This window comes from Phycodurus eques, chromosome 20 (assembly GCF_024500275.1).
Source record: "Phycodurus eques isolate BA_2022a chromosome 20, UOR_Pequ_1.1, whole genome shotgun sequence".
NCBI classification, from domain to species: Eukaryota; Metazoa; Chordata; class Actinopteri; order Syngnathiformes; family Syngnathidae; genus Phycodurus; species Phycodurus eques.
In genome coordinates, this window is record NC_084544.1 from 14,458,775 (window position 1) to 14,476,522 (window position 17,748).

At 41.0% G+C, this 17,748-nt stretch overlaps 2 protein-coding genes across 6 annotated transcripts; both read right to left on the reverse strand.

Annotated features, from left to right (window-relative positions):
• Positions 1-311: 311 nt before the first annotated feature.
• Positions 312-4,682, reverse strand: agr2 (anterior gradient 2). 2 transcript variants are annotated; one of them, XM_061664901.1, is made up of 8 exons: positions 4,637-4,682; positions 3,820-3,941; positions 3,673-3,736; positions 3,525-3,577; positions 3,323-3,399; positions 2,089-2,152; positions 573-656; positions 312-494 (listed from the first exon to the last, which is right to left on the reverse strand). In XM_061664901.1, the coding sequence occupies exons 2-8, from the start codon at positions 3,926-3,928 to the stop codon at positions 445-447; spliced, it is 501 nt and encodes a 166-aa protein (XP_061520885.1). In that variant the 5' UTR covers positions 3,929-3,941; positions 4,637-4,682; the 3' UTR covers positions 312-444. The 2 variants fall into 2 exon arrangements, with proteins under 2 accessions (XP_061520885.1, XP_061520886.1); XM_061664902.1 differs by having other exon boundaries at positions 3,820-3,888; positions 4,637-4,667.
• A 4,697-nt stretch (positions 4,683-9,379) lies between these two features.
• On the reverse strand, positions 9,380-16,854 carry LOC133395755 (serine/threonine-protein phosphatase 1 regulatory subunit 10-like). Of its 4 annotated transcripts, none has more exons than XM_061664914.1 (13): positions 16,726-16,854; positions 13,492-13,600; positions 13,080-13,166; positions 12,268-12,403; positions 11,515-11,566; positions 11,340-11,429; positions 11,123-11,251; positions 10,891-10,966; positions 10,673-10,764; positions 10,395-10,538; positions 10,074-10,305; positions 9,922-9,978; positions 9,380-9,819 (listed from the first exon to the last, which is right to left on the reverse strand). In XM_061664914.1, the coding sequence occupies exons 2-13, from the start codon at positions 13,596-13,598 to the stop codon at positions 9,777-9,779; spliced, it is 1,245 nt and encodes a 414-aa protein (XP_061520898.1). In that variant the 5' UTR covers positions 13,599-13,600; positions 16,726-16,854; the 3' UTR covers positions 9,380-9,776. The 4 variants fall into 4 exon arrangements, with proteins under 4 accessions (XP_061520898.1, XP_061520900.1, XP_061520897.1 ...); XM_061664916.1 differs by having other exon boundaries at positions 10,074-10,215; positions 10,395-10,541; XM_061664913.1 differs by having other exon boundaries at positions 10,395-10,541.
• Positions 16,855-17,748: the final 894 nt, after the last annotated feature.

Genomic DNA, 17,748 nt, shown 5'->3' on the forward strand with positions numbered 1-17,748 from the left:
AACACGAATTGTCCTCTTTAGCTATAGGTCTATTGTACAATTAAAACTCTCACAATTAATACTATATATATATATAGACAGACAACCACTCGCACTCGCATTCATACTGCCTGAACAGACGTCGGGCGAGTAAACCACGTAAACCACGAAACACAGTCACTGACGGTCTAATCACTGACGACTGCTAATAATGTGTGATGTGTCATGTTGCGCACTTCTATGCAACCAGTCAGAAAGTGTGTGTGTGTGTGGGGGGGGGGGACATGATCAAATCCGAAACATTTTCAAATTTATTTGAAAGACAACGTGGATGAACAGATGTGTCATGAAGTACAACGATTGGAAAGGAGAGGATTTCGTTGAAGAAGTCATCGGAAGAACTTCCTTTTCCAGGTGAGCTGCACTGACAGCATGTTGAGGGCATCTTGTCTTTTGTGCTCGGGCTCAAAGCTCAGACTTGAGGAGTTTCTTGGCCTTGTGCATGTTGCTGATCACTGAAGGAGGAGAGAGAGCGTTACATTCGACATTCCTCGCTGTTAATCGGACAGTGTCGTAGCAGAGAGTCATCTCACGGAGTTTGATGTCATTAGGTTCGTAGGCATACATGCGGTTCGCGTAGCGACCAGTGACATCAGCCCTCACTGTCATTGAGGGGTCTAAGACAGAAAGAGAAACAGATAAAGATATTCGAGATTTGAATTGGAAGTCAAATATGGGGGGGGGGGGGGGGGGGGGGGTGGAGCAAAAGCTGACAGACATTAGAATGATTTTATGGACATAATTCAAATTTTTTTCCATTCCAAATGTTCACATTTGGTTGCGTTCACAGGTGTGGCGAGCCGGTGTTCGGCAAGTTAAAAGGATTTTGCCTCTCAGAAGTTGCTTTAAGTGTGTGCAATCGTCGTCACACCATTAGGTACACAGTCCTAAACAATCAAAGAGCCAGTACGAGAGCTGCATCAAATATTGTGCCTTTAAAAAAAAAAAAAAAAAAAATGTTAAAATAAAAAAAACAATAATGCTCAGTTTTGATTGACGTTGTCAGAGAGGCATTGTTTCAACAACCCATATGTCTATCACTGGGGTCATAGTTTGCAGTGGCGCAACTGCATGACATCACACTGAGCACTTTTTCTAATATTTTACGTAACCAAAACGCTGCTATCCAATATTGTATAGTAGCTTTTTTTTGGGGGTGTGTTTTATATAGGCAAAAGCACATTAAAGGACAATATTTACCATGTGCTTGCATTAGCTAATGGGTCATTTTCATATAATTTGTTCATTGACGATATAATTTGCTCAATGATGGTAAAGTAAAAAAAAAATAATAATAATAATAATACAAAATAAAATAAAATACAATTCTAAATTAGCTTTTTTTTATATATATATACGGGTAAATGTCTCCCATGCTGAAACCGCGACGCTCAAAGTCCACTTTTCCAAAAAGTTATTGACGATTCCAAATTTGAAGCATTCATCGCAATCCTTGCAGCTCCGGTGGCATTAACGGTAAAGACAGCTTGAGTGACAAAAACGGCTCATTTGTAAAAGAACCGAAAAATGAAGTCGAAGATGCATTTGTGTTCGTTTTCATGGAAAAGGCGTATTACGCAATAGGAGAGGAATCCTAGATATCCAAAAAAAAATGGAGTTAGCATCTTCAGAAAACATGCTCCACATCATGAGACTTTATTTGGGACACATAATGGCAAAGACACTTTGGCTTTAAAAGTTTGAACATTTTTACTTTGAAGTATTTTTTTCTTATAAATAATGATCACCATTTGATTGATAACTTCCAATAATTGCAAATACCTATCGGTAAAATAAATTGATTTTCAAAAGGAAATTCAGGGGGGTATGTCTTTAACGTTATTGCTCAGATTAGATGAAAATGACCCTAATGATGATTTGTGGGGGGGGGGGGGGGGGGGAAGGCAGCTTTAATGTGAAAACGTTTTCTATTGTTTAATGGTCAAATATTTTCCCGGTATTATCATCCACCCATTTATTTGCAAAAAAAAAACAGACTCTTATCTATGAAATTAAGATGTGATACTCGTTGCCACATTTAACTCTTACCAACAAAAATGATTCTGGGAACATACTGTCCATCCGGGGAGAGATGTTTGTCTGTGGTTTCATACTGTGGGTGGGGGGGGGGAAAAAAAAAATTATCACCAGACTTCAACTAGAAGCTACACCATCCATTTATATTGATCATAACAGCGATGAAATTCATTTCATTTTCGGCCGATCCCTGGGACTCCATGAGTGTGACATGAAACAGAATGAAAGCCAACTAGGAAGCGGCCTGCTCTTTTTTTTTTTGGGGGGGGGGGGGGGGGGGTCTGCATCATATTGTACTTATTAAAAACATACAGTAATGACATAACTCAATAGTGAACTATCAATTGAATGCTGCCACTTCTGGTGGTGCCGCTTTGGCCACCTGGGGGAAGTATAAGACAGAAGGCCGCCTTTAGAGTGGACGCCCTCATACTCGCTGTTCGGCACCTGCGGATTCACCGATTGGTGGATTTTTATTTTATGTATTTTCCCCAATTCTTTTCCATTTTTTAAAAATTAGTAAAAAAAAAAATAAAAAAAATTACCGTTTCTTTTTGGGGTTTTTTTCTTTTTTGAGTGCGGGTGGGGAACCGCCAGGAAAACACTTATTGGCAGTTTATCCCCGCTTATTCAAGAATTTTTTTTGGGGGGGGGGGGGGTTGAAAAAAATTATTTAAAAAAAAAAAAATTTTTTTTTTTGTTTGTCAATGCATTCATCATGACTGTTATTTATCTGTGGATTTTTGCCATTTGCGGTCAGACCCGATCTACTGTACTGTTTATTGAGGCTGAGGCTATTGAGGCTATTATAAATCTCACAGTTCTAGGCAGTCCCATCTGGATGCAGCAGCCATTCATATTGCAGCAGGGGGGGGGGGGGGGATTCAAGTGGGATTCATAATAACGCTTCATTGAGTCGTCTCAACTCATCTCTCAGCTCATTACTCTACACAGAGGATAAAGAATATACGACTGTGAGGACTATTATGTTTGTCTACGTTGTTGCTGGACCGTTTGTGTTCAATCTGTTGCTCAAAGGGTGAAAGCAATGCTAATTAGCATTAGGCTAGTGGACCGAAGGGTGGGTATCTTAACTACACCAGGTGTAATTCTGTTTTATGTTTAGTTTGGTTAGTTTTGGCACGAAGACGGGCATCTGGTTTAGGGGAGGAGGCTCACGAGTGTTGATGGCTATTTCGCTATGTGTGAGTTGTACAGTGTTTACATTTCACAATACGTGACCTACCACCAGGTTGAGTATAACGAAATCCTCGTCGAGGATTTTTTGGAGCTCATTGTCCTCTGCAAACACTTTCTTCAGTGCTGCAGGAAGAACAAATAAACCGTTCAAACAGTCTCGACACCTCATTCAACAGAATGTTTTGGAAATGTTCTGCAATTCTTTTTTTTTTTTTTTTTTTTTTTTTTGCCCCCATGGTTAAACTTACCCAGGGAGTGTGGACAGTCCTCCAGGTGAAAGAGGACCATCAAGGGCTTGTTCCTTAAAGGGTGAATCAAGTCAGTCATGTCAGGATTTCCATTTGTAGTGACAGCACACAGTGCAAGACGTTGGTTAGTGATTGGACTATTTCTTACTTTGACCTCGCCCAATAGAGCGCTTCCTCATACGTCTGAGCCCAAATTAGCTGATCGCCCCATCCTGGAGTGAAATGAACATCAGCAAAGACACAAAATCCACATCATATTGACTTTTTTTTCGAGGTGCTGAACATTCTCACCAACCTCTTGACAGGGTTTGAGAACTCCGCTTGCCCGTCTTTGGGGTGTATTTGCCAAATGTAAAGGACACAGCTACAAGCACCAAGAGGAGTGACAGTGAAGTTTTGATCATTTTTGCACGCTTACTGGAAGAAAAACATTTGAAACGTGTTTGAAATACTAACAGCACAGGATCAGTTACTGGAATCACTTCGGTGAACTTAACAACAGACTAAAATGTACATTTGAGTCACATTCCGACGGGATTTTAATTGAATCTTTTACATAGCATGATTTTTGTTTCCCCTAAAAGCATTACTACTTAAGTCAGACCAGATCTATGAGTACAAATTTATCCAATCCAATAGATTTAATATCGATTGAAACATTTTCATATCCTCCTGACAACTCTGTACTGTTGAACACACACAACGCACATTCCCCCCCCCCCCCCCCCCCCCCCTAGTTATCTTCCATGTATTTTGGAATATTTTCATTTTATTACTGTGAATTTGTTTCAAAGAAACTATGATATTATTTAGAAATGAAATAATATATATATATATTTTTTTTTACAAAGATGAATGCTAAATTTAAAAAAGTGGCATGGGATTTTACACTGTACAATCTTTTATCTTTTGTTAAACAGGTTCAGGCTGAACCAGTGAATCGTTTAAACCGAGCAGAATTTTGTAAAATGTGCATGCCTGGGTAAATAGATGTCGGTGTTTTTTTTTTCCTCTCTTTCTCAGAATACTCCAAATGGATTTATATAGCATTTTGAAAAATATCTAAATAAATATCTAATATCACACAAAGCATCATAGCATCTCTTACTTACCTGTTCCTGGTGGGTCAGGTGAGAACGGCAGCGGATCGCTGTTCCAGGATCTGTCTTTTATTCGTACCTGCTCCATATTTAAATACCTAGCCGCCTATGGTCCCGCCCTCTACCCACCTTCTCGCTACTGGAGCGCCTCAGGCACTTGAATGTCCTTGATGGAAAAGCACCAAATTGTACTACATTAGACGATTAACCAACATATAATATCCTGGTACAGCAGTTATTCTGGTTTTGTTCATTTTAGGAAGCAGGAAGCAAATACTACGATTTTTTATTATTTTTTTCTATGCAAAGCAAATATATCAATAAACAGTAAATAATGTGCCTGTGGTAACTGGTGGCACACATGCTTTTTTAATTGACATTAATATATATATATATATATAGATAGATATATATCTATGAGCATACACTGTACAGGTGCATCGAAATGAATTATAATATCATTGAAAAGTTCCTTTATTGATCATTTTTAATATTATAATTCCATTGAATTATAACTTGTTCATGCTATCATTAACGTTCTTCATTTATTGGAGAGAAATCACATGATCCACTAGTTTGTAGAGAGTTTTGTGTCGTGCTTTTGGACTCTAAACCGCGTTAAGTTGCCAGATATGATTCCTTGCCCTTTCTCTAAAGGGCCGCTAACTTTGCCTTAATAGTATAAGATGCACGCATTCACATGGCACTCTTCCCCCCCGTTCTGACCCATCTCAACATGGCCGCTGTGTCGTGCAGTCGTGAGCTTGTGCGACCTTGGCTTATATCAATAGCAGCTTTGTTCCCCTCCTTCGCATTGGGCCCCTCGACAGCCGATACGGCTCTCGGCGAGTGAATCAACCCTTTTACAGCAGCATCCTGGAGCCCACTAAGTCCCCACAACGCACACACACACGCACGCGCACACTCACTCAGCCTAAACGGCAAGCAGACAGGATGTCCTCTTGTTCATGTCTGTACATCGAAAAATGACAAGAGAGAAGGGTATTGCGGTCGTATTCACAGTGTAAACGTCGTAGGCCGCCTGTGGCTTTGTTGTTTTAATAATCTTTCTCATAGCAGGCATTTTGAAAGAGTAAAACAGCAAGTAGTTGCACACGCACACACGGGATTACACAGATTCAATATCATGATGCTCTGGATAAACGTGTGGATACAGACAATTCTTTTTGGATTATTTAAATCACTATGGCATAAACGTCACAGTCCACCCCGATAACCATGATGGAAAACAGACAATGCGCCGCTATTGTATTTTATTTTTTTCACTTTTTTGTCATTTTCTTTTAAACATCAATCTGCACGGGCATCTCCAACACACACAACACATTTTTTTTGCATGAAAAATACAGACACTGGGTTTATTGTAATTCATCAGTATGTCATGATACTGTATGTCATTGTCACTATGATACTTTCCCTTTGCATTCGTTGTATGGCTACTGCTATGGCATAACCCCAATTCCAATCAAGTTGGGACGTTGTGTTAAACATAAATAAAAACAGAATACAATGATTTGCAAATCATGTTCAACCTATATTTAATTGAATACACTACAAAGACAAGATATTTAATGTTCAAACTGATAAACTTTATTGTTTTGAGCAAATAATCATTCACTTTGAATTTTATGGCTGCAACACGTTCCATAAAAGCTGGGACAGGAGGCAAAAAAGACTGAGAAAGTTGAGGAATGCTCCTCCAACACCTGTTTGGAACATCCCACAGGTGAACAGGCTGATTGGGAACAGGTGGGTGCCATGATTGGGTAGAAAAGGAGCTTCCCTGAATTGCTCAGTCATTCACAAGCAAAGATGGGGCGAGGTTCACCTCTTTGTGAACAAGTGTGTGAGAAAATAGTCGAACAGTTTAAGGACAAATTTCCTCAATGTACAACTACAAGGAATTTAGGGATTTCATCATCTACGGTCCATAATATCATCAAAAGGTTCAGACAATCTGGAGAAATCACTGCATGTAAGCGGCAAGGCTGAAAACCAACATTGAATGCCTGACCTTCGATCCCTCAGGCGACACTGCATCAAAAAACGACATCAATGTGTAAAGTATATCACCACATGGGCTCAGGAACACTTCAGAAAACCAATGTCAGTCAATACAGTTCGGCGCTACATCCGTAAGTGCAACTTGAAACTCTACTGTGCAAAGCAAAAGCCATTTATCAACAACACCCAGAAACTGCGCCAGCTTCTCTGGGCCTGAACTCATCTAAGATGGACTGATGCAAAGTGGAAAAGTGTTCTGTGGTCCGGCGAGTCCACATTTCAAATTGTTTTTGGAAATTGTGGACGTCGTGTCCTCCGGGCCAAAGAGGAAAAGAACCATCCGGACTGTTATGGACGCAAAGTTCAAAAGCCAGCATCTGTGATGGTATGGGGCTGTGTTAGTGCCAATGGCATGGGTAACTTACACATCTGTGAAGGCACCATTAATGCTGAAAGGTACATACAGGTTTTGGAGAAACATATGCTGCCATCCAAGCAACGTCTTTTTCATGGACCCCACTGCTCATTTCAGCAAGACAATGCCAAACCACATTCTGCACGTGTTACAACAGCAAATCTGATCTCGCACTAAAAGGTCTTCTTGATTCTTCCTTATGATTATCCCCTGCATGCATACAAAATATGTTGAAAAATGTAAGTAGTACTAAAAAAAAATCATCATTCAGGTCATTTTGTATATTAGGTTCTGGTTCTCTGGTTATTCACATGGTAATTGTATTAGCTGCAAACAGTCAGATGTTTACGTCAGTAGTTTTCAGTAATGATACCATCACATCTGTCTGTATTAACACTTACCAATATACTTGGAAATTTAAAAGAACCTTTGCCAATTATCTGTGTTTTATTATTAGTGTTATAACTATTGAGAGGGCACTTATTGAAAAGAACTTTAGTGCTGAGGTGTCTTTTCGCCTCTGCCCATCCATTCGTCCAGTATCTCTTTCTCTCCATCAATGTGTGTTGGCACAGTAACACGGTCAATATTTGAACTAGAAGGCAGGCCACTCCTATAGGCCCTTCGCATTCACCAGCTGCACTCAACCCTGCCCTGAAAACACGGATCTGACGATGACACACACACCCGTTTGCTGATTGCCGTGCTGGAATAGGATGCAATACCTCGGTATACAGAAACTTAACTGAAATCTTCAGTCACTTCAGATAAAGATGGGGAGTTACTAGCAAAGAGTAATTCATTCGCTGCAAAACAATTCAAAAGCGTAAATTGTCCACAAGTGTAACAAAAACTGTTTGTGACTGAACATAAGTACATGTTTCTTTTTTAATCAAACACAGACATATGACATCGCACATGCAGTGTTGGGCAGGCAAATGTAGGGAGCTCGGCTAAAAGTTACTCAACATCGAAATGGAGGAAGCTAAGCTCCAATAAAATGACAAAAGTAGGTATAGAAGCTATACCAAAGCTTTTTTTATTTTAATTTTTTTTTATACATCAAACCAACTCAGGACTCTATCCGCTCATTACTAGTGAGGAGCGCAAGCACGAAGAAGAAGACAAAAGGTGCAGACGCAAAGACCAGACTCGATGATGATGAGATCCTTGGACCCTGCCTGACCCACCTTCGTATCCTGACCCCCTGAAAAAGATTAATCACCCCTCGGCACCAACAGCGCATCGTATCCTGACCTTAATAGCTGCATTCCACCAATACAATCCGACACTGAACTTGGCATAATGGCTCCAATCCTGAAAAAAGAAGGCCAGATGAAAGTGAAAATATTGGAGAAAGAAGAAGAGGGAGGATAACAAAAAGAAGAAAAGGTGAGATAAAAGCTTGACAAAGCACAGACTGAAAATTAAGCATTGATAAAAGCAGTAAAGCAGGGGTGTCCAACTCATTTCTGTCACGGGCCACATCGTCGTTAGGACTTCCCTCAGAGGGCCGTTATAAACCCGTATAACCCATATAAAGTAAACCCCCGCAGACCCGTGATTCGGCACCCGTGGATTCACCATTTTTTCCCCCATTTTTCTTGTTGTTTTTTCCTTTTTCCAGAAAAGGGGCACATCACACACGCACGTGTGTGTGTGTCTGTGTGTGTGTGTGTGTGTGTGGGTAAGGGTAGGAACGTAGATCGACCAGTAAATCGAGAGTTTCGCCTTCGAGGTTCAACACGGCAGACCGACGCAGAGTCCGTATCGCTGCAGACGCTGCACCGATCCACCTGTCGATCACCTGCTCCATTCTTGCCTCACTCATGAACAAGACCCTGAGATACTTAAACTCCTCCACTTGGGGCAGGATCTTATCCCCAATCTGGAGAGGGCACTCCACCCTAATTCTGAACGAGCACCATGGTCTCAGATTTGGAGGTGCTGATTCTCTTCCCAAGTACATCACATTTGACTGCGAACCACTCCAATGAGAGTTTATTTGATTTGATGAAGGCAACAGAAGCAGAGACGCAATACTGAGGCCACCAAGCCGGACCCCTCAACGCCTCGGCTGCGGCTAGGAATTCGGTCCATCAAGGTTATGAACAGAATCGCTGACAAAGGGAAACCTTGGCGGAATCCAACTCTCACTGGAAACGAATCCAATTTACTGCCGGCAATACGGATCAAATTCTGACACTGGTCGTACAGGAACCAAACAGCCTGTATCAGGTAACCCATCCTGCCAAAGCACCCCCACAGAACCCCCCAAGGGACACGGCAAAAAAAAAAAAAAAAAAACCCTTCTCCAAGTCCTCAAAGCACATATAGACTGGTTGGGGGAACTCCCTTGCGCCCTCAAGGACCCTGCTGAGGGCGTAGAGCTTGTCTATTGTTCCACGGCCAAACCAGACTGCTCCTCCTGAATCAGAGATTTTACTTCCCAACTGACCCTCCTCTTCAGAACCCCTGAATAGACCTTACCAGGAAGGCTGAGGAGTATGATCCCTCTGTAGTTGGTGCACAATAGTGCTATCTCAAAGCTAACGCAAGTATCACATATGACACATTTGACGTCAAGTTGCCTGTGCAATTAATAAAGGTTTTATGATGGCGACAGTTTGACCCTGTTGACAGATTCATTCAATTTTCATTATTCCCAATGCTTTGATTGGCTGGCTACCAGTCCGGGGGGCACCATGGCTCTCACTCAACGTCAGCTGGGAGAGGCTCCTGCTCACCCGTGACCCTAAACGGGTGTAGAAAAGGGATGGATGAATGGATGGTTTCCTATGACAAACATTTGAAACGGATATTGTTGAACCGTAGAGGTTCGACTGTATTCACTAACCTCATCCAAAGGGATGAGGTGGGGTCGCATGGGCTCATAAGGCTGAGAATTGGCACACTAATGAGAAGAAAATAGAGAAATCGTTTACAAATATCCCAGTGTTTTATTCATTTATATCATGTATTAATCTCAGAAACAAGAGAGAGTCCTACCTCTCTTTACTGAGGAAGCTCTCCTGTAAGATGCCCATTTCACGCTCCTGCTGGGTGAGTTCTTCTGTGCTGTTGGCCCCAGGGGTGACCAGACCGCCAGGCAATGTCAGAGACCTGACGGGTGTCCAGTGGACCCACTCCTCTGTGGTATCATGGGAGAGCCGACAGGCCCTCATCAGTGTCAACTCATGTTCACGGGTCTTAAAAAAGTCCTTGATCTTATTGACATTCACTGAGGGGAGATGGATACTAATGATAATGATCATTAAAGTCGTAAACATGAGACGGGTTGGGTGCTCATATCTAAGGCGTGTTGCATACCCCTCTCTGTCTCATCCAGGTCAAAATAGAAGTATTGTTTAAGCTGCTCCTCCTGAGCCCAGTGAACACTCTTCTTCTTCTTCTTCTTGCTCTTTTGGTTCAAATGTTCTTGTCCACGAGGTTCTGACAAAGAATTCGGCTTGTCTGCTTTACAAAGCAAACACGTCAGTAAATCAGGAAATTAACGGGATGTGCTCATTAACCTTAATTCTGCATGGAGATGGATGAGAGCATTTTCTGCCGTAGCTGCTACAGTATATTGCCACATTTACACTTACGATGGGCTGGAATGATCTCTGTGGCAGAATCGGATGAGAGTGTATGAGGTCTGAAATTCTTTTTGAGTGGCGCAGCATCACATGGACCAGAGCTGTTTAATAATGCAAAAAGAAGAACATATTGTAATGTCATTGAACACTAGATGGCCGCAGATAACCAAGTGCACACTGATACTACTGATGGCTCTGGAGCCCATGTTTAAGTTGAAATGTCATACCTTGACCTCTTGAGAACTGGAGGCTTGATGTGCTTGTTTTCCAGCTTATTAGAGGTGCCGATTAATGTTTCTATCTCTAGACCAACGGAACACAAAATGCGCATATTTAGCTTTAGCATTAGCTCATTCACTGCCAGCCTTCCCAGTTAACATGGATATTTAACTTCTAAAGCCGTCAATGGCAGTGAATGTGTTTTAGGAGCTCCATCCGTTCTTATAATTATAGGCTGACCTAAGGTCCGAATCTTTGCATGGTTGGACAAGTCAGATATAGCCTGGTCTTTGTTCTTCTCCTCATCTCCACTCTCGTTCTGTACATCTTGATCTTGTACCTTGTCATTTTCTTTCTTCTTCCTTTTATCTGCACGTTAAGTATAGAGCATGTTAAACTGATATGAAAATGAAATGGAAGAGGCATTGATCAGACAGTAAAAGTTAACTATCCATACCGGTGGGACTGTTGGCACTGCTGGATGCACTCTGGGAGCGAATTGTTTCCATCCAGCTAGCGACGAGCATGGATGCTAACTCCCTCAATTCTAAAACACAAAGTACAACTAGTGGTGTTCCACAGGAATACAAACCCTTTGCACAATTACAAAGAACATTAATAAGCCAACTGACCTTCAGTCTCTGCACTTTTACTGAGCTGCTTGACCAACTTTGCTGTGTTGTTCTGTATAAAATGGAAACCGGAAAACAAATCAGGAACTTACAAACCCATGAACACTACAATTTTTGAAACACTATTTTGTAATTTTTTTATAGGTTGGATGCCCAAAAGTGGTGCAATTATGCGTTCACTTTTAAAAATGGAAAGATTTGCCTCAAAAGCCACATAAAACTTAAAACTGCAACATCATAATGTGTGCCATCATACAAGACATTATAGCACATCTTGTCAGACTAGCGGTAGCAACCCCACAGGCGTTTTGCATTTTCTTTGGCTTTTTGTGTGTGTGTGTGTGTCTTTTTTATGCCATTACAGAATGTTCCCAGTGATGGCAAGGAAGAAAAGGTGTGATGATGACCACAGAACTGTAAACTTAACTTATTGTACATAGATAGGACCAGCGTCTGGCTGGTCAGTACAAAATAAGCAAAGCAATGCAGTTACACCATTTTTATTTTATAAAGTAGATGCTACCCTTAAACAGCTGGTAATGGTTAAAAGGTTATGTTAAGTTATGGTTAAAGGGTGATTTAAAACATTGCCTGCACATTCAAGGGTTTTACACTTTGATGGCGACGGTTTTGGCCGGGCACAAATGAATCAACTTTTCATTATTTTGCACGGTAACATTTTGGGGGGGGGGAAATGAGAAAAACTTGAAAGTCTGCCAGCAGAGGTGGTGGGTGTGAATAAACTGTATGTACCTGTTTAAGATGGACAACTTTGAGGGGTAACTTCTGCAGAGTGAGCAGAACGAGCTGTAACAGAGAAGTGTTGTTGGTGGCTTTGGAGTAGGTGAGCCATGAGTTTAGCAGCCTGTAGCCACCAACTCTGATGAACCTAAATGAAGGAGGGAAAATATGAATATTGAAAAGAAATCATGTTTGATGTTTAAAAGGAAATGTTGTTACTGGGTTTTCATACAGTACAATAGTGTTGAGTTAAAAATTGTCTACACTTCAATCGTGGTGTGGTGGCGTGTACAGGTATAATCATAATAACTACATCACTGTTAAAATACTTCGGAACCATTTTTACTTTTATTTGACGTGTGCCTCTAAATCCACAGCAGTGACAAACTCGCTTTCCCAGTTTATTGATCTTGATGTGTTACTAAATTAATATAGTATATACTTGCAGTGCATCCAGAAAGCATTCACAGCGCTTCACATTGATTATTTATTATTCCAAAAGGTATTCCCCCCCCCCCCCCCCCCCATTTCTATACACAATGACAATTTCTTTCAACATTTTTGCAAATTTGAAAATAAACAACTAAGAAATCACATTTAATGTATTACAACTATCCTAATCATGTGATATCTTAGTTTGGAATTTCATAATAATTATTAGGGGTTTTTTCATGTTGACATTATTGGGTGTTTTGTGCATCATTTTGAGGAAGAAATGAATTTATTCCATTTTTGAATAAATCTCAAACACAACAGAATGTGGAAAATGGCAATTGCCATGAATATTTTCTGGATGCAGCGTATAAATTGGACATCTGGCCTACCTGTTAAAAATATTACGACAGTTCGTGTGAAGTAGAATTTCCAGGTACATAGACCGATTGACCATCTCAGTAGAAGCTTCCATGAGGCTGTGTTTGAAAATGTAAAAGTTAAATGTCACATGTTGTATGGAAACGATATTTTCTCAAAATTGTGGTCATAAAAAAACATCAGGACTGAAGCCAGACAGAAATTGAATATCGCAGATGAAATCTGAAGAGGAATTTTACCATTCGTGGGTCAGTATTGCTAACACATCATTTCCCAGGCTGGTCCGGGACTAATATTATAAAACACTAACGGTTGCTCGTGCAATTACCTCAACAGAAACTGAAATTGTATTTAACTTACAGCCATTTTAAAGGGTTAGATAAAATTGACTATGACCGCTGTTTTGAAGTATATAAATGTCACCTGACCATCCCTGGTACTCCATCCAGGCTGCAAAGTCCACCATCCTTCCCCAATAGAAACTCCTCACCCTTCAAAATCTCTTTGGGGTCTACTTGTATTCCCGCCATGACTGAAAAACAAACCGAAAGCAATACAGTACTACACACAACAGCAGGGCACGTGTATTGGGCACATTTTTGATTCATACGCGATTCATGTGATGTTTCACAAGGGTGGTTTTACAATTTTGTCTTCAAGTTTATTTTTTTTATTTCAAAATCCAGATGAGCTCAAGTTTTGTGCTTAGGCTTTCACACTTTCAGGTCGTCAAGGCTGCCAGCCTGACACGATGTTTCTGTCGACGCTGTCCTATTCTGTTCCTGTGTTCATGGTCGTGTTTATGTTGTGAACTTGGACAAACTTCAAGAGAAACGCTCAACCTAAACACGACTGGGGAAAATGTATAAATGCAATTGAGTACTAAATAAGTGCAATTTTCCTTAAACTGGATCAATCTACACTCATCTGAGCAGATATGTACAAGCTGTCAGAAATGTGCACAATGACAATAATGATGTTACCTGTCAAAATCAAAACAATTAAATCATTACACAAAAGTAAAATTGATGTATGTTCTACGTGTGTTTGCTTGTTTTTTCTCTCCAGGTACTTCCAAATGCATTCCAAATGTAAGGTTCATTGAAGACTAAATGGTCGTTAGGTGTCATTATGAGTGCGAATGGTTGTTTGTTTGGAGTATGTTTGTCAATATGTGCCCTGTGATTGGCTGGTGGCCAGTCCAGGGTGTACCACACCTTTCGCCTGATATCAGCTGGGATGGGCTCCAGCACACCGGTGACCCTAATGATGTTAAGTGGCAAGGAGATAGATAAATGGATGGTTGAAACAGAGCATAGGTCAATGTTGACGCAATGGCTGTTGTTGTATTAGTATGAATATATATATAAGTATTACTGTAGGAATAATGTCCTATTTCATTTGAAGGGGGCAAAGGGGCATTGTTTTGAGAATATATTACTTTTTTTTTTTAAGAGATTGATGTGTATTTCTGGAATAAAAGGCATAATCTTACAAGAATGAAGTTTTGATAGTTATTAAATATTGACTTTCTCCCCTTGTTAAACATCTCACTTTATAGGGCCACCAAACAGAAAAAAAAGTCTTGCAAAATGGACACATCACAGAAAAGTCTGTAGGCGTGTCACTGAATGCTCTGAAAATCCCGCCTCCCTGGAACTTTCAGCTGACAGTGCAGGGACCTATGCGAGGATCCTGTTCGTGGACTTCAGCTCAGCGTTCAACACCATCATCCCTGAACTCCTTTCATCCAAGCTTCTCCAGCTCAGCGTCTCACCTGCCGTCTGCCAGTGGATTTACAGCTTTCTGACACAACCTGGAGCTGCACACGCTCAAGACTGTAGAGATGATCGTGGACTTCAGAAGGCATCCTTCGCCGCAGCTGCCCCTCACGTTGTCCAGCTGCCTTGTGTCAACTGTCGAGACCTTCGAGTTCCTGGGAATTATAGTCTCTCAGGACCTGAAGTGGGCGACCAACATCAACTCCGTCCTCAAAGAGGCCCAGCAGAGGATGTACTTCCTGCGGCTTCTGAGAAAGCACGGCCTTCCACCGGAGCTGCTGAGGCAGTTCTACACAGCGGTCATCGAATCAGTCACTGTGTTCTTCCATCACAGTCTGGTTTGGTGCTCCTACAAAAAAGGACAAACTCCCACAGCAACGGACAATCAAAACTGCTGAAAGGATTGTCGGTACCCCCCTACCAACCCACCATTGAGGACTTGCACGCTGCCAGAACTAAGACAAGAGCGTGCAAAATCCTCTCTGACCCTCCGCATCACGGTCCTCTTCCAGCTCCTTCCCTCAGGTAGGATGAAGTGCAGTCCCATGTTGACTGCATCATCCGCAGACCTGTTCGCTCTGTAGGCAAACTGCAGGGGGTCCAGCAGGGGACCTGTGACACTCTTGAGGTGGTCCAGCACGAGACGTTCAAAGGACTTCATGACAACAGATGTCAAGGCGACAGGCCTGTAGTCATTTAGACCCGAGATTGCAGGTTTCTTGGGGACTGGAATGATGGTGGAGCGTTTGAAACAGGATGGTACTTCGCACAGTTCCAGAGATCTATTAAAGATCTAGGTGAAGACTGGAGCGAGTTGGTCCGTGCAGACTTTGAGGCAGGATGGGGACACATGTGTCCCCTTGTGTGTTTCTGGACATACATGATTTTGGCAGACCACCGCTAAATTCAAGTACCCTAGTTCAGGTACAGTGAAATGGAAAGAAAATGGCGGCCGTTTTTCTGCATTTAGTAACATAAATAAATGACGCGGTTCTTGTAAAGATTTCTCCCCTGTAAGGGCTCCCTGGACCCAAAACGTTTGAGAACCCCCGATAGTAGTCTTCAATTTACCTAACTTCCATGTTTCTGGAATGTGGGAGGAAATTGGAGAAAGCATGCAAGTCTAAAATGTTATATATTTTAAATCTTAACATTTAGTTTCAACAGTTAAGTCAAAATGTTACTTATTTACATGTGCTCAGTGAAAAAAAATATCCATTGTGATTCCCAATGCTGTAGCACATTAGTGTGCCGTAAGAGTTTATCAGTGACCCCGATTAGAAACACATCTTTTAAACTTACCTTAATTTCTCATATTTACTTCAAATAAATTAGCATTGATCATCAATGGACGCCAGCAAAATAGTGAAAAATAGAACAATTAAATGCTCTTCCGTCAGATGGAAGAAGGAACAAATTTAACCTGTGAATCAGATTTTTGATGTCCTTGTTTGGTGGTGTGCTGTGATAGTCATTCTAATGTAAAAGGTGTGCTTTGGGTCAATCGAGGTTGAGAAACACCGATGTAGAATATTAGTAAAGTCAATTGCTGACGGAAATATCAAAATAAAACGACAGTGACGTCAAGTAGCGTCGCTGATCGGCGCTTTTATTTTGGCACTTCCGCTGGCCAGTACGGTGTCGTACTGTGAATGTCTGTTGGCCAAATAACACTTTAAAAAAGTCTCTTGTTTCGATTAAGCTATTCATATCATCAATCAGACCAAGAATTAAGTCACGTTTATATGTCCCAAATTGGCAGAGATAGATGCTAGAAAGGCCCCTGAAACGTTGCTAGTGCGACCAATGGATCAGTGTGTGCCGCCGTTATACTTAATTTAACATGTTTAAATGCAAGCAGTCGGTGAAACCTTACCCGCTTAAATGTTGTAGTAGCACTTTTATATACGCTCTGAACGCCCAACACTTGCAAACCACTCAAGGCTGTAAGGAGCACAATTGTTACATAGGCACGCTAAGTCAAATACGTGTCAAACAGGAACCCGCTTCATTGTCCAGTGGTAGGCGGGGGGGGAACAAAAACATGTGCTGTTTTAACCTATTTTTGTATCATTTCGGCGATATTTACTCCACATGTTCAAGCACGATGACACCAGACTACTACAAATAATGTGTGTTGAATCTCTTCTTGGTTGCTAAAGATGCAGCTCATGGAAAGCAAACCGACGTATGGCGCACACTGATCGTGTCATAAAGCTAAGAGGTTCCTTGACGTCGCGAAGCCGAATGTCGTCACACACAAAAAAAAAAAAAGCTAGACCGGAAACTGCCTGCCAATCACAGCCTTCCTTCTCCGACCGTCCCTCCCATATTTATATTTAAAGACTACGTAATATACAAAATATATTTGTATATTACGTATATTTGAACATTTTTGGAAAACAAGTACAAAAAAATTTCGGCAAGCACATTGTTTGTTTGTTTTTTATTGATTTTTTTAACATTCAGTTCAACCAGATGTTTAAAGTTTGCCCAACAAATAACATGACTGGCATTTTTTCCTCTTACATATAAATACAAAGATAACCAAAGTTGTTTCCTTTCTTCCAAATACAACCAATGATGATTCTGATGTTGATGATAGGCCCCAGACAAACTTCCCAAAATAATGACATGTCAATTAATAATACGAGGATCGCAATTTATGAAGAACATATTGACAACAATAAGTAATTACACTTTTTGGTAAACTTCATTCTGTTTTTACCATGCAAGGGCAAAAAATAAAATGAACACATCGTTTAGTGGATGCAAGCCAGAAATAAAGAATGTTTTGGAGGTGTATATTTAGTTTTTAATAACTGATTACTTTCATACAACCAAAAATGTTCAATGTAACCTTTGCCATATACTGTACATGACTAAGTTTGTTTACACG

Bases quoted from the DNA above. Each gene is read 5' to 3' on its own strand.
- agr2 (XM_061664901.1), bottom strand. From the start codon at position 3,928: ATGATCAAAACTTCACTGTCACTCCTCTTGGTGCTTGTAGCTGTGTCC. The intron at 3,400-3,524 runs GTAAGTTTAACC...TTCTTCCTGCAG, and splicing joins GGACTGTCCACACTCCCTGG to CACTGAAGAAAGTGTTTGCA. The intron at 2,153-3,322 runs GTAGGTCACGTA...CCCCACCCACAG, and splicing joins TCGTTATACTCAACCTGGTG to TATGAAACCACAGACAAACA.
- LOC133395755 (XM_061664913.1), bottom strand. From the start codon at position 13,598: ATGGCGGGAATACAAGTAGACCCCAAAGAGATTTTGAAGGGTGAGGAG. The intron at 12,404-13,079 runs GTAGGCCAGATG...TCCTTCATTTAG, and splicing joins TGTCGTAATATTTTTAACAG to GTTCATCAGAGTTGGTGGCT. The intron at 10,765-10,890 runs GTATGACATTTC...ATTATTAAACAG, and splicing joins CCAGTTCTCAAGAGGTCAAG to CTCTGGTCCATGTGATGCTG.